At 35.0% G+C, this 22,463-nt stretch overlaps 1 protein-coding gene across 1 annotated transcript; it reads left to right on the top strand.

The window, feature by feature from the left end:
- The first annotated feature begins 6,308 nt into the window (after window positions 1-6,308).
- Window positions 6,309-15,874, top strand: LOC115988547 (protein SRG1-like). Its single transcript, XM_031112119.1, has 5 exons — window positions 6,309-6,586; window positions 7,016-7,265; window positions 14,382-14,499; window positions 14,581-14,704; window positions 15,522-15,874. The coding sequence occupies exons 1-5, from the start codon at window positions 6,338-6,340 to the stop codon at window positions 15,774-15,776; spliced, it is 996 nt and encodes a 331-aa protein (XP_030967979.1). The 5' UTR covers window positions 6,309-6,337; the 3' UTR covers window positions 15,777-15,874.
- The last annotated feature ends 6,589 nt before the right edge of the window (window positions 15,875-22,463 follow it).

The following is a 22,463-nucleotide window of genomic DNA, read 5'->3' as shown; positions in this document are numbered from 1 at the left end:
CTCAAAATTAAACTATTAACTGAAAACCCATAACCCAAACCCAAAATCAAAATCAAATACAAAACCAATGGTGGCAGAGATTTAAGGGGTCTAAGAATTAAGGAGAGAGATGAGGGATTTCCTTATGTTTCAATCATCTTCATCTTCTTCATGATCATCATCATCTTTTCTCTTTCTTGTAGCTTTCGAACTGTCAAAAAAGAAAAAGAAAAAGAGATGCAGAGACTTTTGAAGGATGAGAGAGGGGCGGAGACTTTGTGGGTTAGGGGAAAGTGAGAGGCAGATACTTTATGAGTTAGGTGGGGTAGGTGGGAAATAATAAAAAAAGTGAGAAAAAATATTATTTTAATAAAAAAGTGTGGTATAATAGAAAAAGTAAGCTTTTTGTGTAAAATAGACGGAATCTTTTAGACATACTGATGTAGTTGCTCATATATCTCTAAATTTTTTAAATTAGTACTATTTTTTTTTTAGAAAAAAAATAGTGCTATTGACAGAATATTTTTATAACAATTTCATAATAAGTTGTTATTGGTTCTCATCTAGACTTACTAGTGACATTACTTTTTTTTTCCTACCATTAACAACTTATCATAAAAACTTTATTATGAAATTTTTGTGAAAATATTATGTTCGTAATTTGCATTAAGAGAGGTAATTAAAACAAAGAATTCTCCTTATATATATCTTGTCCTTTTTGGTAATTTATAACTCAAACTGCCACTTTTAAAAGTATTAGCCAAACACTCAGTTTTTTCAAAAAACACTTTTTAACAGCTTTTACCAAACATTTAGCTTTTAAAAAAAAAACACTTTTTCATACTGCACTTTTTGAAAATTCCACTTTTTCAAAAAGTTCAGTTTCAAAAAATTGAACCAAACTCACCCTTAGTCAACTACATAAAAATTGTTAAAAATAAATATAAATAAAAATGAGGTTTGACCATTAAAACTATGTGATCCTTTAATTGAGAACTCAAACTTCTATTAAAATTTAGAGTCTGACAAAATATGGTATCATCATGGCATGGAGCATGTCCTTGATGCTTTCTAACTCAATGGGCATGTATGATAAACGGCTTTGGCAAACTCTTAGAGCATCCTCATCAGTATGTATAAAGTTGTATAAAATGAAAAAAGTAACCGATTTTACATATTTTGAGCAAAAAAACACCCACATCAGTGGGTGTAAAATTGTGTATAAATGCACAATTGCTACAGTAATCGTGCATATATGCACAGTTACTGTAGCAATTGTGCATTTAATATTTTAATAAAACAACTAACAAGTTTTATTAAATGTTAGGTTCAACTAAATTTCAAGTTTTCAACAGTACCTTTACATGATAAATTTGTCATATGTTATGATGGAACAGAGCAAAAGCCTTATAGCAAGCATCAGTGTAATCTTTGAACCTAACATTGACACAGCAAAAAGAAATATAAGGAAAAGCCTTAAAATAAGCGGCATATTAAGATCTATAGTAAGAAAGAAAGAGAATGACAAAAGAAGGAATGAACCTCTTCACTATTTACACCACCAAAAAAATAAAATTAGTTACTGTCAAATGCAATGCTACGAGGTTGAAGCTGCAATTTTTTTCTCTGCAGTGGTCATAAATGGAACAAGTCTCATGTGATGACATGCACAAGAAAGTATGTGTGCAAGTTGCCATGTCACATCCTATTTATCAGAGGAAAAGTAAAACATGGTGTTCAATGGATTGTGATCCTTTGTAACAAAACGCTTTCACTGCATGCACCTTAAAAACACACTGAAGCATCTCAAAAAAGTGGGCTGACCAAACAAAATGGCCCTTAATAGTTTAACATCACTCATCCCTCAATCTAACAACAGGTTATAATTTAGACTACAAGTATTAGTAAGAATCAAGAGTTGGTGAAACTTGAAAATATCAAGTGCAAGAGTTCCTATTCTTCAACACTTCAAGACTCAAGAGTGATTATTTATTCTTTCCACATTATATATTTTTAAAAATCTATTTATCATTTTCTTCCTTTTTTGATACAGTAATTATTCTTTTCACATTATTGATTATTCTATACCTAACACATTTGTTCTGTTCACACCTTTATCAACCATTACGCATGCAAAACAACTAACAAGACTCGAGTGAGATAGTATCATGTTTGGTGGGGAACCATTTTTACACATTTTTTTCACAATTTTTTTACTTCATACATCAGTAGGTTGTATAAACACTGCCAATCAATTAATTTCTTGTATCTTTGTTTCAAAATTAAAAAGCAAGAACCACAACTGTAAAAAGTTCTAGAACCCTCTCTCTAAATAGAATATCTGATCTTTATTGATTGAACAAGAGTGAATACAATGAATGAATCTATACACTATTGCTATCTATATATACAATCTGAGTAAGCAAACAATCCAAATCATCAAGCCACGTGTACAAGCTATAACTGCTGCTTATGTCATGCTTCTATCCATATGGCAGAGCTCCTTCATACGTGTGAATGAAGTGTTCATGATAAGGAACTGATTCAATCACCTCTGACAGCTCTGGACTTATCCAATTGCTCTGAATTTCAATTCCTTGAGTACTGCCCTGTTCTCCATCTCTGTTCTTATATCTGCTAATAGCTTGGGTGCATTCCTCCTTACTTTTTACAACAATTCAATTATTAAAGAGCAGAGGGTTTTCTCACAACCATAAGAACACGTCGTAGATAGAGAGGAGAGAGAGAAATTGGGTAAAATCTCTTGCTGTCTTGTGATTTGTTTTTGCTACGATTTGTATTTATTCAGTCAATAGTAGTAAAAGGTACATGTATGACTATTATTCAATTTGGAAGCAGGCCGAGAGTTGAAATCTAAGATGCTAAAGAAACAGCTATTGAGTTTGTGTTATTGTAAACTTTAAGGAGAAATTTACGATTTTTAAGCCTACATAATTTTGAATTGCCAAGACTGTATAGCCAGACCAGCCAGCAAAATCTCCTAGACAAAGAGCTAAAGTGCTTCAGAGGGAAGCTAAGAGGCCAAAACAGGATGCTGATTAATCAAAACAACTAGCTAGACAGGTAGGAGCAAGTAATAGACGCTAAACAACAATTCAAGAGTCAAAACAACATGCAAAAAATTCCAAACCATAGACTAAACAACTAGTCCTAACGACTAGACGGCCTGAAGATGAGTAAGAAGGTATTGAAACTGCTATTGTAGAAATAGAAATAGACAAATTAGCTACTATTAGGCCTATTTCTATGCCAATTACAACTTAGTTAGCTACACATATTATGCTACAACATGCCGAAATCAAAACAAAAAAAAGATATTATCATGAGAGTAGAGATCACAGAGCAGGAGGGTAGGATTGTCATCCATGTTGTCCAAAGGGAACTTGGAAATTGGAATGTGAAACAAAAATACATTGGCATGAATGCGAACTCATGATAATCAATTTCTAACCTTCTTTTTTTTTTTTTGGTTTGAGTTATACATAATTACACAAGGAACAATACCAAATCTGATTTTTCATTCTTGATAAATTTGATGCCATGGTTGAAAACAGAAAAGGAACTTCCAATCTTATCATTCTTGTAATGTCACTCTAAGGATGCTGTTTAATAAACTGGGGACATTAGTACTTCAACATTTCAAAACTCAAGCTCGAGTTTGCACCAACTAAGGGAGATTGATGCAACCGTCATAGTTCTAGGAAAAACAAATTTAAATACCTTGAAATTCAAGAATTGTGATCTAGTTTCAATGTGGGGTCATCTAGGCACCTTTAATAGACTACATTCTAGTTTCTTTGTGATGTTTGTAGTTCAAATCACACCCCCTTCTCTCCTACTATCTACTTATCAAAAACAAAAGTACTAAGTTTGTTTAAGCTAGAAAGTTACTAGTACAATTTTAATTCAGTTTTACTATAATAAAGGTATTCCTGTAATTTCTAGATTTTATGGAGCGGAGCGTATCAAATGCCTATGATTATTATTTTATATTTATTTTGAGACATTTTTCTGTTTGGTAAGTGCTTAATTTTCTTTGTTATCAAAAGTCCTAGTTGGTGTGAGCACCAAAAATTCTTGTTGATCTGATTGATCATACTTAACATCGATTGATGTTATTGGATATTGATACTTTTTAGAATTAATATTTTATCTGCTCTAATTTTTGTATTTAATGTAATTGATTGTGAATTATTTCCATTGCTTACTTGGGTATAAAGTTATTTCCTTTCCTTCTAATATCTAATTGGGAACCCTATTTAAAGCTTCCATAATTCACTATCATAGGCAGCTGATCATGGATTAATGAAATCTGGTTTGAAATTTTTTTCCCAAGCTTGCCTAACTCTAAGAAACTTAAATAATTCTAGGACTATAAATTATTTTACAACTGTTTTGTCATAACTTCGATATGACAAGCTGCAAGTGATTGTCTATTATTTACACATGGACCCACCGTTTCTTTTCGACCAGTCACATTCTACCACATCACAATTGTGGAAATGAAGTTATGAAATAAATTGTGGTCCTAGATTTTTTTCCCCAATCCCTCTTTCTTTGCTTGGTGTTAATTTCTAGATTTTGACATTTTGTCCTTCTTTCTACTACTGCGTGATAATTTCAAACAACCATACCTTTGATCACTTTATTTTATCCCTCTTTCCATTATTTGATATTTAATAAGCCTAGACGTTGATTAATAAGTTTATCTTCTTTTTTTTCTTTTTTCTTTTTTTACCTACACATGTTCCCCTTGAGAACGCGTTTGTAATCTTTCTAGGAAAAGGTTTTTTGTGAGCCCCAGTACTGTTTCTAGGAAAAGGACTGGCAATAGTCTATAAGGCTTCCTCGTGGTAAACAAATATAGAGATTAAATTTTATAAAATTCCGAAACCAGATTTTAAGCTCTAAGGGTGTGATTGCTTAGGAAAGTGGGAGTAGCTGGGATTTATCTTTCTTTATTTCACGTTCAAATAATTCAATGTTACAACACCAAAAAGCCATCTACTCCCTCAATATCTATATTCAAAATCCAATATTTTCATTTCCTAAATCCTAAAATATCAAACGAAACTAATGACATGGTCAAAATTCCTGATTTAGAGCAGAATTTCTAAAGACCCTACACGGTCAGTAAAGTTTTTGTCTTGTGTCAAGACCAATTCAAAGGTTGATTAGCAACAAAGTAAAGGGGTAAAAGAAAATTTGGTGGGAAAAAACCTTTGTAATGTTAAGCTGTTTTCACTGCATACGACTCATCCATTCTACTTCTTTAGCTTTATCAAATGTTTGAACTTAAAGAAAGTGTTTTAACTTTTAAAATTGAAAACGTTAGAAAGACTTCCATGCTCACATTCTTACAGAAACATGACCAAAATGACAAATCAAAGCCAAAATTGTCAAGTTACATGACCAATGACCTCTTAACTTATATGCGAACCTCTTTCCCTTGTAAGAGCAAGGAGGGTTGAAATTGTGGATTCAAACCCACTATACTCAACAATAAAAAATTAAAACCTTTAAAAAATTTTAAAAAGTTCAGATACATGCTCCAAGAACCCAAAAAAAAAATTTACAGATACGTACTCCACTACAAATTCAAATACGTTGTTAAGTGTCAGGTACTTAGAGATACGTACTCCATTTTTTCTGCAAACCATGTAGGACTGTTGATTTCTTATACCTGGAAGGTTTGGTGTAATTTATTTAAAACGAAAGGGAAGTTGGAACTTGGCAGTTGGCAGTTGGCAACGCATGTATGTTAACGGGTTTCTTAAGAAAATTGTGATATTAACGGGTCTTATAGCAGTGGCTTCAGAATTTTTTTCTAGTGGGGTCATAGTGTTGTTAGGAATAGTTTGGAGAAAAAGTTTATTTATTTATTTTGTTTAACAAAGAAGCAATTTTAGCAATAATGCTACTAATGCAATACTTTCATAATAAAATTTAAGTGGCAAGTTGTTAAAAGTATATAAAAAAGTTATGTTAATTGTTAGTCTAGATAAAAACTAATTACTATATACCACTTAACTTTTTTTGTAAAATTATTGTGAAAATAGCACTAAGATAATTATATTTCAACTTATTTAAACTGATTTCAAACAAAAATTAGGTTGAGGGTGTTGAAATTTTTTATTTAGGGGTAAAAAAAAAATTATATATATAGTGTTTTTTTTTTTTTTTGGGCCAGGTCAGGGGTTCAATGAACCCCTTGGCTGGCTGTAGCGCCGCCCATATGTGGTAGACCTTTTCAACTCTTGGTATAAATCTAAAGTTCACGGTTCTCTGTTCAGGAGCTAAGACTTTAAGCTCTTTCTCTTTGGGTTTTCTTGGAGCTATGGAACCGGAAATAACGACGCTAGGGAGCTCTATCCCAGTTCCTTGTGTTCAAGAGCTAGCAAAGGAGAAGACAAGCACAGTCCCACCACGTTATGTGCGTTTTCCTAATGAGCCTCCCATCATATCTGACACCACTTCTTTACCCCAAGTCCCAGTCATCGACATGCAAAGATTATTTTCTGCAGAGTTCATGGACACAGAGTTGGAGAAGTTACACTATGCAAGCAAGGAATGGGGTTTCTTCCAGGTTATCCTCTCTCTCTCTCTCTGAAATGAATGTTTAGGAGTGGAAAACTGTACCTGTCTTACTGAATCTGAACAAACATGATCAAAATAATCGGTGGTTAAGTGGTCAAAAAAAGAATTAGAGAAAGTGATAAGATATGATTTGATGTAAAACATGACAAAGTGAGAAGAAAACTCTTCAAAAAAAAGTTGACTTCACTCTGTTTATGATTTCCTATTTTATTTCTTATAGTACGAGACTGTACGACTGTACAAGGATAGTAGATTATACAACTTTTAAAGTTACAAACTTGGTCAGGCCACAAAGAAGAGTTGGCATTCTATATTGTTCGGAAACTTCTGAGTTTATAATTATCTTTTTTTTTTCTTTAATATAAAAAACTAGTTTAAATATATTTTAGTTTGAATGGAGTTTATTCCTCTTGGGCAGTTAATTAATCATGGGGTGAGCATTTCATTGGTGGAAAAGGTGAAAGTTGGCATTCAAGAACTCTTTAATCTCCCAATGGAAGAGAAGAAGAAGTTATGGCAATTACCAGGAGATATTGAGGGGTTTGGACAGACCTTTGTTATGTCTGAGGAACAAAAGCTTGATTGGGGAGACATGTTCAAAATGGTCACACATCCAATCCATTTGAGAAAGCCTCACTTGTTCCCCAAGATCGCACTCCCATTCAAGGGCCAAAATGGCCCATTAGCATTAATTTTAGAAATATTTAGCAACAGAGCACTGTTTCGGAAATAATTAGGGAAATACCACTTTTTCGGGCCCTATAGCGGCGTTTTCCTGCAAAATTTTTTTATAAGTCCCATAACAGGTTCAAGGGGCCCTATAGTGGCGTTTTTAAGCCCTACAGTGACGTTTTTGGGCCCTATAGCGGCGTTTTCCTGCAAAATTTTTTTATAAGTCCCATAACAGGTTCAAGGGGCCCTATAGTGGCGTTTTTAAGCCCTATAGTGACGTTTTTGGGCCCTATAGCGGCGCTTTCCTGCAAAAAAATTTTTATAAGTCCCCATAACAGGTTCAAGGGGCCCTATAGTGGCGTTTTTTAAGCCCTATAGCGGCGTTTTCGGAAAAAGTGGTACTTCCCTAATTATTTCCGAAACAGTGCTCTGTTGCTAAATATTTCAAAAATTAATGCTAATGGGCCATTTTGGCCCCCATTCAAGTATCTCTCTCTCTCTCTCTCTCTCTCTCTCTCTCTCTCTCTCTCTCTTCAAATAATTGGTACTTCTTTTATTCCTTTTTCTTGACTCATTAATTTGTACTTTTTTTATTAATTATTTTCAAGAACTTATTTTTAAAAACAAAAAAATTTATATCTCTCTCACAATAATTGGTACTTCTTTTATTTTTTCTTTATTTAATAATTTGTACATTTTTTTATTAATTGTTTTCAAAAAATTATTTTTTAAAACAAAACAATTTATATGGTATTTCCTAGTAAACCATGAGCTAACATTAACACTAAAAATTCACAAGTCTGTTACAATGCATTAGCCTTATCAAAAGCCAAAATAGCCTCCACCACAAGCGGTGGGTTACAAAAAATAGCAAAACTATACAAGGACTGCACTCCAATTTAGCCAATGCATCAGCACACTGGTTGGCTTCATAATAAGCATGGATCACGCCCTTGTTTGGGAACTCCTTCAAAAGGTTCCTACAATCAGTTAAGAGTGGTTCCATTAATAAATTTCCAACTCTACCTTTGTGGATGATGGGGAATCCCAGATATCTACCAAGATTATAGGTTGCAAGGATCCCCAATCTCCTACACATAGTCCTTTTCCTCCTTGCGGTGACATTAGGAGAGAAGAAGACTCTAGACTTACCATAATTGACCTTTTGCCCAACCAAGTTACAAAAATTGTTGATAACTTCCATAATGGCATTGCAATTCTTGGTATTAGCTTTGGCAAAAAGCATAATGTCATCTGCAAAGAAAACATGGGAGAAGCTAGGACCTCTTCTGGAAGCTCTGACCATATCCCACTTATTTTCTTCACACATTTTGGTAATTTAAGCCCCAAGAAATTCCATACATAAAAGGAACAGATAGGATGAAATGGGATCACCTTGTCTAATTCCCCTCAAGGGACAAAAGGATTGAAGTTTGCTTCCATTGAAGAGTAGAGAGGTTGATGTTGTTAACACACAGCTTAGGATTAGCTTAATAATGTTCTCAGGGAACCCAAAGTGAATAAGCACCATCCTAATGAAACTCCACTCCAAACGATCATAGGCTTTCTCCAAGTCTATCTTCACTACCATATAACCATCTTTACCTCTCCTTTTCCCAAGAGAGTAAATAGGTTCTTGGGCAATGATTACATTTTATGCTCCTCTTCTCCCTTCAAGGAATGCAACTTGCATTGGAGATATGAGTCTAAGTAGTAGGGGTCTAATTCTCTAAACTAGGATTTTAGAGATAATTTTATAAACAATATTGCATAAGCTTATAGGTCTGTATTGGCTAACTGTCTCAGGTCCCAATTGTTTAGGGATCAAAGCAATAAGAGTTTGGTTAAGGTAGTCAGGAATTTTCTGATTAGCAAAAATTTTCTTCACTTCACTTCTCACTGATTCCCCAACCATAAGCCAGAACCTCTAATAGAAACCAGCATGCATCCTATCACTTCCTGGGGCTTTGTATGGCTTCATGGATCTAAGGGCATCCCATATCTCTTTATCAGAAGGCATCAGACCCACAGAGTTGGCTTAATTCTCATCTAGCCTCATGCACCACTCAAAATCCCAACTTTAAACCAAAAGGCAGGTAGTTTGGTCAGTTTGGTATAGCTTTACAAAACTATTGGTAAAAACCTCTTGTACTTGTTCCACATTATGAATCCAAACTCCCTCATCATTCAAAATGCTGGTAATTCTGTTCTTACTCCTTCTAGCCATAGTAGTCAAATGAAAATAGGAAGTGTTTCTCTCTCCAAAAATGGTCCAATTGACCCTAGATTTCATTACCCACAATTCTTCTTCAAGCTGTAAAATCTCATTGTATTCTCCAGATAGCTGCTCTTGGAGATTGATCAGGAAGCTATTAGGATTATTGGCAAGAGCTCTTTGCACTCCCAGCAATCTTGCCATAATCTATCTCTTGCTCACAAATATATTTCCAAAGACTTCTTTATTCCAAATTTGGGTTTTGTGAGTGAATCTAGTGACAGCTCCAGCTAGATCATCTTCCATGCCAGCCCAAAATTCCCTAACAATGGCTAGAAAGTCATTGTGGCTCAACCACATGAGTTGGAATCTAAAAGGACGATTGGAGGTATTAGTCAGATTAGGGCACAGATTAAGCAAGAGAGGGCAATGATCAAAGTTAACTCTAGCCAGATGAGTTACATTAGCTTCAGGAAAAGAAGATTTCCAGTCAGGGTTAGCCCAAACTCTATCAATTCTACATTGGATGAGACCCCCCCCCCCCCAACTCTCTCTTGTTAGTCCAAGTAAATTTTGGCCCTGAGAACCCCAAATCCATCATTTGACAATCATTCATATAATCTAGAATAGCCCTCACTCTTCTTAGATAGATAGGATTACCCCCAGCCTTTTCCCCCTCAGTAATAACCTCATTAAAATCCCCCTTAATAGCCCAAGGGAGATCATGCAAAGTGGCTATCAATTTAAGGTTTTCCCATAACATGCATCTTTCTACAAACCTAGGACTAGCATAAATGGCACTAATAATCCAACTAAGGGATTGAGACCTTACCCGAATAATGGCATGGATCTCTTGTTCAGTTGAAGCCAGGACTTCCACTTGCACCAAATCAGTCCTCCAGAGCAGCTTAATGCCCCCCCAGCAAAGCCAATAGTATCTGCTACCACCGACCCATCAAAAGGCAAGGATTCAATCATCTCCACAGCCTTAGCACCACTCATTCTAGTTTCTGTAATCACCATCAGAATTGGAGCATGCCATTCCACCAAGTCCATCACTGTCTTTTTGAATTGGGGTTTCATAGCACCCCTACAATTCCAAATCAGAATATTCATTATATTTAATGGGGTTTTTGCAGAATCAAAATGCACCAAGGAAGAAGAATCCTTAGTGTCTCTCAATCTCCATGCTCCCATCACCTCTGCCTTCCTCACCAAACTCTCTCGGAACAGAGTGATCGAGTGGTGCACCATTCCCATCTCCCCAATGGTTGCTTTGGTGAGAATGGTGCCCTTGATCTCAGCTCCTACAAATTGGATCATCTTCACCCTATGAAAATTCCCCTTCATAGAGCATTCCACAGGCTTGTCTTGAAGGATCTTCCTCACTGTAATCACAGGTTCCATCCAATCCTTTTTTGCCTCGATCAGATTTTTTTTCCGAGATTAACACACTTGAACTTGTCACTAACGAGCTTAAGCTTGTTGGTGGAGGGGGTTGAACCGCTAGTCTATCTGTGACAAACCTCCACCACGGATTCAAGGTCAGCACCCATGCCTTGTTCATCAAAGGAAGGTACCCTAACTCTCTACTCTCCTTCGTCAAAGGAAACATATTTTTCCATGTCAGCATTAGCTCTAGGTCAAACCACCCCCAAATTTTCGTTGGGTCCTGCCTTATCCAATTGATCATCTCGTCTCCGATTGGTACGATTTTGCCCCTGTAAAACAATGCCCACTTCTCTGCTCTCTCCATGGTTGCTAAAGCTCAAGGCGTTAGACTCCCCTTCTTTACTCGTTTTTTCTGGTCTTGCTTCAAACCTAGCTACGTTTGAAAAAGAAAAAGGGCTTTGGCTCAGCCTAGTATCCTTTGATGGGCTTGTACTAGCCCCAAACACAAACATGCCCTCTTCCTTACCCAGGCCCATTACACTTTTATGATTTCCAACGGTAACTTTGGCCTTTTGTCTGGGGTTGGCACGAGATCCATTCCTATTTAAACCTTTTCCATCAACTATCTTATTGTGATAAGACAAGGTGTTCTTAGACTCTTCCCTAGGTGACCTAGCAGCCTGGATTTGTGGCGCCTTTCTTTTCCCCACTACCCTGTCTACTTCCCCTGCTCTAGGCAAGGTCTTATCATAAGGCGTTTGGGAGGACTCATCAGTTTGGCTCATAAATGAGCCATTTAGCTTGCCTCAGGCCCTGTTCATCGGCTTATGCCAGGTCACTATCATCCAATCGCCATATTCATCTTGTTGGCTAGCAGGAGCTTTCTCCACCTCTGGTGGTGTTGTTACACCTCCCTGCTCCTCCTGGCCTCCACCACTCTGCTCCTCCTCAGCACCCTTACTATTCCCATGGACTAAGAATGGACACACTTCCCTATTATGCCCAATTCTTCCACACACAAAGCAGAGAGTACCAATACCTTCATACTGAATGCTCTATTTGAGCCTCCCTAGGTAGATGGTTCAAACAAGTGGCTTGTCAAGGTTGACCTGTACACACAAACGGGCAAAACACCCTTTAGTCACGTTGGCAGTGTGAGCATCAATATGTAGAATAGGACCAATAGCTCTACCAATCTTTAACAGAGCATTGTGTTCATAGAACTCAATAGGTAGTTCTGGCAGTCTAATCCACATTGCAACTGATGAAAGAGTTACCGAAGAAGCTTGAAATTCAGGCTCCCACTGCCTAATGGCTAGGAAGTGCCGCCCTATGAACCAAGGGCCTCCCTTTAGAATGTTATCAACATCCTCACTAAGTTCAAATTTGATTAGAAAAAAAATCAAATCCCAAATCAATGCAATCCATACCTCCCCTTGGATTCCACATACTCTGAAGCTTAGAGACAAGAAAAGAGTAACCCACCTTCCTCCCAAAAGGCTTGATGATGAGGGCTTGATACAAAGGTGCTCTCATACGGGTTTTATCACCCCCAGAAAAGCACACTCTGATACTGCCATCTTGTGCATGTTCTTCCTCATTGTCAGATTCAATATCTTCATGCATGGCACTAGCAAAGCCAAAGGCTTTCTCAAATGCCCAAGGAATTTATCCCACCAACTTATCTCTGTAACTTCCTACATTAGCATGTATATTATCTTCCTTGTCCTCTGCTACCTAATGACTATCCTTGAATTTCCTGGTACTGTGGGCCAGCGTATCCACTTCCTCATCAAAGCGTTTCAAGTTTTCTCTCTCCATAATGTTAGACTGGAATATCTAATTTATATGGTATTTAGGATAGCAATCTTAGTTCTTTTCAAGCAAAGTTGTGAGCTAGTTCAAATTATGTATATTATAATTTGGCATGTGAAGGAATCAAAACAAAAGGCCAAACTATAGAGAAATGCTGCTAGTGAGCGATAAAGAGAAGACAAAATAATTAAGATAGATGGTGGTGGAATATGTCAAGTCTTTCAATTGAAAAATGAACTTTCACTTGTCACATTCATGACAAATAGGCATGCAGCATTGTCCACTCATAAAAACGCTATATCAACTTCTATGATCCAATTAAAGAGTCTCACAGATCAGCTCAATTTGCACTTTATGATATTTCCAATAGAGATGTTCAAGATTTAAATCCCCTCTCCTCCCTCCCAAAAAAAAAACAAAATCTATGTCCCAAATACTAATTCCAAACAACTTATTAGCTAGCTCTTGACAATAATAATAAATAATTAAGAAAACTGTCTTTTATATATATATATATATATATATATATATGAGATAGGTTCAAGTTACACCTAGTTTAACTCTAAAGAGTTACACATTTTCTACACTATTAAATTTAAGTAAATCTAACGGTCAAAAAATTAAACTCATTAATGTTGATTACCATCCCATTTATTTTCCCTTATTTATGAATTTCCATATTTGTCTCTAGTACTCCTAAAATGTGCTCACATTCTCTCTCTTCTCTCCTGAGTTTGTATCTTTGAATTGCCTGGTGAGCTCCCATGTAGAATATAAATTTGTAAAAAACTAAGGACAATGGCAAGAATTTTTTATTTTTTTTAGAATCAAACAGTTGCAGGACACTATCCAATACTACCAAGCGTCTCTGTGGAAATATTTTTTCAATAGTTTGGGACCATGATATATTATAACCCAATACTACCAACTATCAAGGATATTATCCAATAAAATCATAGTAGTGATTGGTGGCAAATTTGGGACCTTTGGGTATGATCAACGTCAAAGATGCTCAACGCCAATCAACTGGGGTAATAATCCTCAGTTCCACCTTCACCAAATCACTAGAATCACTACTATGATTTTATTTATTTCAATAAACACTAGATTTCAAAACATAAAATGAAAATTTATCCATATCTGCATAAAAAGAAAGTAAGATCGAGTCACTTGATTTGCTTCTCCTCTCTCTCTCTCTTTTGAAGTAAGATTGAGTCATTTAAATGAAAATCTGTCCAGATCTACTGATCTGCATAAAATTTAAAAATTTGGTGTACATTTTTGCCGAAACAGGAGGTTTGGTTATGGTGGGGTGCTCTTTAGTAGAGATAAATATGATTTGCAAGGTATTGAAAATGGCTGTGTACCCTCTAATCAAGGGGAAAGCGGAAACCAATGAAATAGGAAAATAGAGAAAAAATGCTAATATTAATTAGGCAAAAAGTGGAAAGTAATAGTAATATTTAATGATTTTTTTTAACCATTGGATATTTTAGAAATCTATGGTATAAAAAATGTGAAACTTTGTAAAAATTGTATCAGGTATAACTCTCTCTCTCTCTCTCTCTCTCTCTCTCTCTAAGAATGAGGGAGAGAGAGAAAGAGAGGCAACATTAACTTTTTTCTAGTTGGGTTTACTCAAATTCTAATTACTATTATGGTGATTAACCATCTTCCTTCACATGTAGAGATAACTTAGACGCTTACTCAGCAGAGCTTAAAGACCTTGCCATGAAAATACTTGAACTGATGGCAAAAGCTCTAGGAATGGAACATAATGACATGAGGAGCCTGTTTGAAGAAGGGTTTCAGGGAATGAGAATGAACTACTATCCTCCATGCCCACAACCTGAGCTTGCGATTGGCCTCAATGCTCACTCAGATGCTGGGGGCTTAACAATCCTCCTCCAAGTCAATGAAATGGAAGGCCTCCAGATAAGGAAAGATGGGAGGTGGATTTCAATCAAACCTCTCCCTAATGCCTTTATTGTCAACATTGGCGACATTTTAGAGGTAAATACCAACTTTTTTAGTAATTATTCAATACTCGATCCTTAAATAATATGTTTTCTCCTCTCACATAATTACAAGTATCACTAATTAATTATATGATAAGTCCTATATGCATGCTAGCAAAATTGCTTCCAAACTATTGAGTGATTTTTCTAAAGTTTCCATCTTCCTATCCATTTAGCTAAAGAACTAAGGTTCATGCCTTCAAACATAATTAAAGACCAAATCACATACATAGACCCACCAAATCCTTTTGCAATATGCTCAATCTTTAAGGCGCTCAAAAGTCAAAGCAAGACCAGATAGAAAATAAATTCTTAAAAAAAAAAGGAGTTATTCCGAAATTAAACTAGAATCTTTACCACACCATTTCTCATAACTATCTTATATGGCAAACTATAACTAGCAATCTGTTATTTTCACATGAACCCACTATTTTTTCTCTACCACTCACAGTTAACCACATAAGATAGTTGTAGCAAAAGGTATGTAAAAGTTTGTGATCCTAGAATTCTTCTAAAATTATATCTAAGGACTTAGATTGGTTCCTGTGTCCAATTGCACCAAACTCATCGAGATGATGACACATGTCCAACAATAGACAAATAGGATCATTCAGATGGGTCCAGTGTAACTGGACACTAGACCAATCCTTACCCTATAGTTAATTGTTCTTTATTTTTATTTGGACACTTTATGTAGAAAAATGTTATGAAAATATTGTGGACATATCATTTCTCTACGTAGAATCAAACAAAATCACGACCTACCAAAGCCCAAAACTACCATTATTGGTTTTCCATGAATGATTTGGCAGATTGTGACGAATGGAATTTACCGTAGCATTGAGCATAGGGCAACTGTTAACTCAGCAAAGGAGAGGCTCTCCGTGGCCACATTTTACAGCCCAAGCCTAGAAGCAGATATGGGTCCAGCACCAAGCCTTATTACTCCAGAATCTCCAGCATTGTTCAAAAGAACAGGCGTTGCTGACTATTTCAGGGAATTTTTATCTCGCGAACTCAATGGAAGGGCATTAATTGATTCCATGAGGATCCAGAAAGGCACTTAAGACTCGAGAGATACTCTTAAGTTTAAAACCTATATATTGTATGTGTGCTAGTGGCTTGTACACTTAAATCTGGTTTGATTAAATGCGTCCAGATTTGAATAAACGCAATATTCATAATAAAATTGTTTGTTTTGATGGGGATGTAGATTGAACATGTAATTGAATGACCTGCAAACTCTAGGGTCAGATTACTAGAAGGGATAATTGATAAACTAGCAAAAATCTGAGAAAATCATTCTGTAATCTGAGAATTGGATATTAGGAATGCATGAAAAGTTAGGAACTTATAGGTGATGTCAATATACCTATATATCAATACTGCTTCACAAAAATTGTGAGCAAATACTTGAAAACCCAACTACAGTGCTAGTTTACATTCTCTACAGTGAGTCATTAGTATAGGCAATTTATTTTTTAGACAATAATGAAAGAAACAAAATACATTCAATTAAATATTGAAAGCAAGCCACTATATGGCAGAAAAGCATGGGGGCACAAGGACACATTCACACATGAAACAACCACTAGGCACTAAAACATACATTTGAAAGAAACAAATACTAGATTTTAATATACGACGATGCCTTCCATTCTCATTGATTATTTCTTTCTCATAAAACTCCTTATGGGCTATAAGGATTAAGGAGGCTACATCTCTTAATCTCATTGCCAAGATTCTTAAATTTCTCAGCACACCACATCACTATATCACCATTTCATATAGTTTCCTCCGACAGACCATTTCAAACCCACTTTAGTCCAGATCACTCACAGCTATAATGATATATCAAGTCAAAAAAATGAAGCGGCTATAACAGTGATTAAATAAAACTTTCTCAATTAACCATAGATTCTTAGGACAATGAAACTTGAAAGATATTCCTCTGCCAGGAGGAACGGTTCAAATGGCCAGCTAATATAAAAATGCACCCAGCAACAATACAAAATTCATAAAAACTAAAGAAAAAATAAAATAATCCGGAACATATGATAAAGCTTAGACGAAAGGAAACTTAGCCAATAAATTATTGCACATTGAATATTAATTATGTCCTTTGTCACAGAAAACACCACAAGCAAAGAATCTAATTAAACTGCCACAGCTTAGCATTTCTCCCCAGATCAACTCAACCGATTTCAAAACAAAAATTTGGCATATTCTGCCATATAGTAACCCCATTATCAACTTTGTCAACTGAAAATTCTTCACCTACTCATGCATAACATAACTCACATACCAAGAGAGAGAGAGAGAGAGAGAGACCAACATATCACTAAGTAATTTACTCAAAAACAAACAGATTAAAAATAGAAGTTGCAGCATAACATCTACTATTTTTAAAATAGAAAAATAATGTACAGAAATGTTAAATACGTTACATATATCGCTATGCTATGCGGACCAATGGCTTCATTCCCTATTCATGACCTGAAGTATATTAATCCCTAAATTCCAACGATACCTTTAAGTGATAAATTTGTCATATATTGTGTTGGAACAGAGAAAAACCCTTACAGCAGGGCATCAGTGTAATCTCTGAACCTAAAATTCACACAACAAAAATAATTGTAAGGAAAAGCGTTAAAATAAGTGGTATATTAAAGGTAACTAAATCAAGATTTACAGTATGTCATTAATGGAAAGAACGAGAATGACAAAAGAAGAAACGAACCTCTACACTATTTACACCACCAAAAAATAAAATTAGTTAATATCAGATGAAATGCTTTGAGGTTGAAGTTGCATATTTTCTACTGCAGTGGTCATAAATGGAACAAGTCTCGAGATGACATGCACATGAAAGTATGCATGCGATATTGGACCACTTTCTGGTTTATTGTGATACAAGTATGCAATATTGGACCGCTTTCTGGTTTATTGTGATACAAGTACGCAATATTGGACCACTTGCTGATTTAATGTGATATGCTGTATCCACTATATTAGTTTTCTTGCCATTTTCACATCCTATTTATCAGAGGAAAAGTAAAACGTGGTGTTCAATGGATTGTGATCCTTCATAATAGAAAGCTTCACTCCATGCACCTTAAAATACACTAAAACATCTCAAAAAAGTGGGTTGACCAAACTAAATGGCCCTTAATAGTTTAATAACACTCCCCCTCAATCTAACAACAGGCTATAATTTTTCAGATCTTTTTTTTATAAGAGGTTATAATTTAGCAAAGTTTCAAGCTAAATGGAGATGTTCAACATGTTTAGGATACTAGACTACATATTAACAAGGTGATTTAAGAGTTGGTGTTAGCATCAAGTGCAAGAGTTCCTATCCTTAAACACTTTAAGACTCAAGGCCAAGTTGTCTCCAACCAAGGGAGAATGATCCAAGGAGTGTGAAGACAATTTTATTTTAGTTTAGTTTATTTAATTTTTAGAGGCAAGTGTATCTTTTCCTATTGGTCTATTGGATTTTATTTTAAGTCTCATAAGCTGATTTGGTTATTTGTATCATATTTTATTCAATAATTAGGCTTTGGCTCCAGTCAAATAGGGTTAGGATTTAGTCCTAATAGTCTTTATAAGTGTGCGACTGTACTCCAAACACAAGTTTATGATGAATAAATTTCTATTGGAATTTTTCCAATGACTTGGGGTTGATTCCTAGGTTTTCGATCCTACTTGGTGTAGATTCCAAGCAACCCTAGGCGTCAATTCCTAAGTTTATTTTTATTTTTTTTGTTCTTATTAATTCTCAATTCCCTTGGTGAATTTGTGCTACATCAATTACATCATAAAACCAGTTTCTGCCATAATGATTTCACATCTTGAGAGATGCTATGCAAGTGGATTGACTTGGGATGAGGGTAAGACACTTCTTATAGAAATTCTTCTAAGAAATCTTCACAAGGATTTTCTCGAGCAACTATACACTCTTAAACAAGGTGATTTGTGCATAAATAATTATGCAAGAAAATTTGACGATTTATTCATTATGTCTGTAGTAGAAAGTAAATGTATGACCATTATTCAAGCCAAAAGTAGGCTGAGAGTTGAAATCAAAGATGCTAAAGAAACAGCTATTCGCATGGTAAAAGACTGACAAGCAGTTTTTCTGAAAAGGAAAACAAAAATCAAGGTGCATGGGAAGCTCAAGAAAACTTCGCACGTGCAACCAATGAAGAGAAAGCATGTGTCAATCACCTGACGAGAAAGTCGCCTCGCATTAAATGTGATGGAACGAGAATCTCAGGACACGAAGGGGAGATTGAACCACAGAAAACCTTTCATATTCCTATGCTCATCCAAATAGAGGACAACAAAGGAATAAAGGGGGCAACTGACGAGTAGTGTAAAATGGTCATCCATAAAGTGGCCGTCGTTACTAAGGATGACAATCATTACTAAAGACAACCATCATTGCTAAGGATGATCATCATTACTAAGGACGATCGTAAGTGCACAATTGATGCTCGGATATAAATTCCTCACTTAAATGGCATTTTAGGACATATGTGATTCAATGTTAAGATCACATATGTCAACATTTTATGTAATTAGCTAATCTTTTGACAAAACACATTTTACTTGTAATTGGATAGATCTAGGATGTGTTTAATACTTCAAGGAACAAGATTTCAAGTTCAAGTGTTAAAGCCATGCAAGTCTGTCCATGAATCATGTGAAGAAGTGTTGTTTATTAAATCTTGACAGCTAGCTCGACAGCTATATCTATCGAGCTTTAAAAGAGTTGTTTCAGCCCGAAACTTGACAGCTACTTGACAAATAGGGTATCTGTTGAGATTTATGAAGTTCAGTTTTTCAAGCTGATTTTCATCCAATCCGTGAATTTATATTTAGGCTTTCTTTTCTCACAACCCTAAACATATATAAGGATTATTTTGAGGGTTGTAAAAGGTTACACAAGTTGCACAAGAGCACAATTCCACAAGTGTGAAGAAAAGTGTGACCGGAAACCTAGTTTACCCTAGTTCTTGAAGAAGCTGCACCATAAGGTTTTGTGACCAAGCAACTTCATGATCCTCGTCGTGTGATGAACAGAAGAACTTTGCAGCCAACATCCTTCTCAAGTTAGTGATCAAGTCACGTACTAAGATCCGCACAATTGATTAGTCACGTACTAGGAGTCGTGCATTGAAATGAGAGATTGAACTTTTCTTCACACTCTCTCACACACTACCTATAATACCTGGGGGAAAAAAAAAGGTAAGGTTATTTAAGTAAATTTGTTTATGGGGTCAAATTTATAATTAATATTTCTAAGGGGTTTCTAGAAAATAAGGTTGAAACCCTAGCTATATATATAAGTTTATTATGTCAACGTATATGAAGAGATGTTTTGAGAGAGGAGACTACTGAAATTACTCTAGAAGAGAAGGTTTGACTGCACAATTGAGGTAAGAGCTTAAGAATTTCTTTCTTGTCAAATTTAAGTTTTATTTAGAATTAGAGTATTTTTTATGTGGGTATTTTGGCTAATAGTGAGATTTAATAAAAAAAATAAAAAATAAAAATCCAATGAAATATGATGATGTAAACGAAGAAGGAATTAGATCTATTTTTTTCCCTGCCAGTGTTGCGTTTACCGTAAGTGCTGCATAGGTTTACCAAATTGAGTTTTGGTGAATAGCAAAAAGTTATGGTGTAGGCCGGTAGTCTAATAATTACGGAGGTAAAAATATATGTGTCAAATAGTATTTTTCTGTAAAAGCATGTCAGGAGCTTGATTCTGGTTTGATATAGCGCTTTTCTTAGTTTTGTCCTCATGCCAAAAGAGAACTATGGTCGGCGGCACTGGCAGGAAAGAAAAAAATATACATTTATATATGTATATATGATAAATTGAATTACCACCTTGAGAAAGCAACGCCAGCTCCTTTTCTATATTGTTATTATTATTATTATTAAATTTGTTTATTTGGTTGGTTGAGGCGTAAAAGGGAAATCAATAGATCTAACATAAGTGATTATATATATATATATATATATATATATCAACTCCCGAATATAATAATGGGTGATGTACTTTTGGCCCTTTACGCCTGTGGGTATGGTGTAACTATAGACTTGATTCCTAGGACCTATTAGTGGCAGAAATAAAGAGAGCAAAAATATTGTAAATTACATGGGATTTTGGTGTGAGTGGATAATGGGCAATTATTGGTTATTTTGAATAGTCTTTCTTCCGGTAGATACTGTTATAAGTTTTCTTGAATAATTTGATTATTGAGTATAGTGTTTGAAAATTGATCTAGGTGATATCTAAAGATTTTAGAGGAATTGTTAAGGAAAAGTTTCTTTTGGAATAGCTTTTGGAGGTAAGTAACCTTATCCTAATTGATTTTATTTTGCGTAATTCTAACTACTGAAAATTGTTTACAGTTGTTATAATTGTATTTCCATTGTATTATTGATTTCAAGTAAAGAAATATCACAAATATATTTGACTACTGAATATATGATGTATTTTATTTAATTGTTTTTTTTGCTATATTGATTTTAAGTAAAGAATATAGAAATATCACAAATATATTTGAATATTGAATATATGATTATATATACGTATTTGAATAAGATATATTTTTGTTAGAAACTATGATTTGATATATATGATTATGGACAATCTGACTATGAATTGATTCTGATACCCAAACCAATAGGGGTTATTCATTGGTACTCTGATACCCGGTCAATTGGGGTTATTCATTGGTATTCTGATACCCAAATCAATGGGGGTTATTCATTGGTATTTTAATACCCAAACCGATGGGGGTTATTCATTGGTACTCTGATACCCAGCCAATGGGGTTATTCATTAATACTCTGATGCCCAGTCACGGGGATATAACGTGACCATAGTCATAAGATTGTTAAGAATATGAATTACGTTTGAATATTTGAACTATTTTGAATCCTTAAAACTACATATGTGATTTTGGAAATGTTTGAGTATTTAACTATTTTGAGTCACTTAAATTGCTTATGTATTTTTTGGAACCTATTGTAAGTTATAGCTTTTGATACATGGAAAACTAACTCTCTTCTAAACCATCTATGATATAGTTGTAAGATTAAAGTATGTGATTTATGTGCAACTTATTACTTTGAGACTACAAAACTTCTTCAGCATTTTGAAAACACATAGAATATTATAACTTTGAAAACACATATTACATCTTATACTTTACAGATCTATTGCTTGATAGAACTTATTAGGATTTTGGTTACTTATTGAGTGGTCAACTCACCCCCCCCCCCCCTTTTCCCCTCCAGTTTCAAATTGTGAAGAATAGAAAGTTTTGGGAGTTTTGATGTTGTGTTGTGAGTAGAAAAAGAAGCTTAGTGATTTTGGGATTAGATGGTCTTCTAATTGTTTTATATTTATTGGCCAATTGGCATTATGTACATGAGGTTTGGATTTTATTCCTATTAAATTATTGGAGATCTATTTTATAAAGAAATTGTTGAGGTATTTTGGATTTATTTGATTTAATTTTTGAGGATAAATTTTAGTTGCTAAGAAGGTCTTGCGCACTTGTAGGGTGCTTACTTTATAAGCGTGCGGCAGTTGTCACGTGCCTATCTTTATACTTGGGTTCGGGGCATGACACTACCCTTACATGATTCCCACCTAAATACAAGGTTTCTAAATGCTGAATTACAAACAAATTTGGCACGGAATAAAACTAACAAAATAATTAAATAAA

The sequence above is a fragment of the Quercus lobata genome, chromosome 5 (assembly GCF_001633185.2).
Source record: "Quercus lobata isolate SW786 chromosome 5, ValleyOak3.0 Primary Assembly, whole genome shotgun sequence".
In the NCBI taxonomy this organism is placed as follows: Eukaryota; Viridiplantae; Streptophyta; class Magnoliopsida; order Fagales; family Fagaceae; genus Quercus; species Quercus lobata.
This window is presented reverse-complemented; position numbering and strand designations above follow the sequence as displayed.

Coding starts and splice junctions, on each gene's coding strand:
- LOC115988547 (XM_031112119.1), top strand. CDS start 6,338: ATGGAACCGGAAATAACGACGCTAGGGAGCTCTATCCCAGTTCCTTGT. Junction 6,587..7,015: donor AGGAATGGGGTTTCTTCCAG/GTTATCCTCTCT, acceptor CCTCTTGGGCAG/TTAATTAATCATGGGGTGAG. Junction 14,705..15,521: donor ACATTGGCGACATTTTAGAG/GTAAATACCAAC, acceptor ATGATTTGGCAG/ATTGTGACGAATGGAATTTA.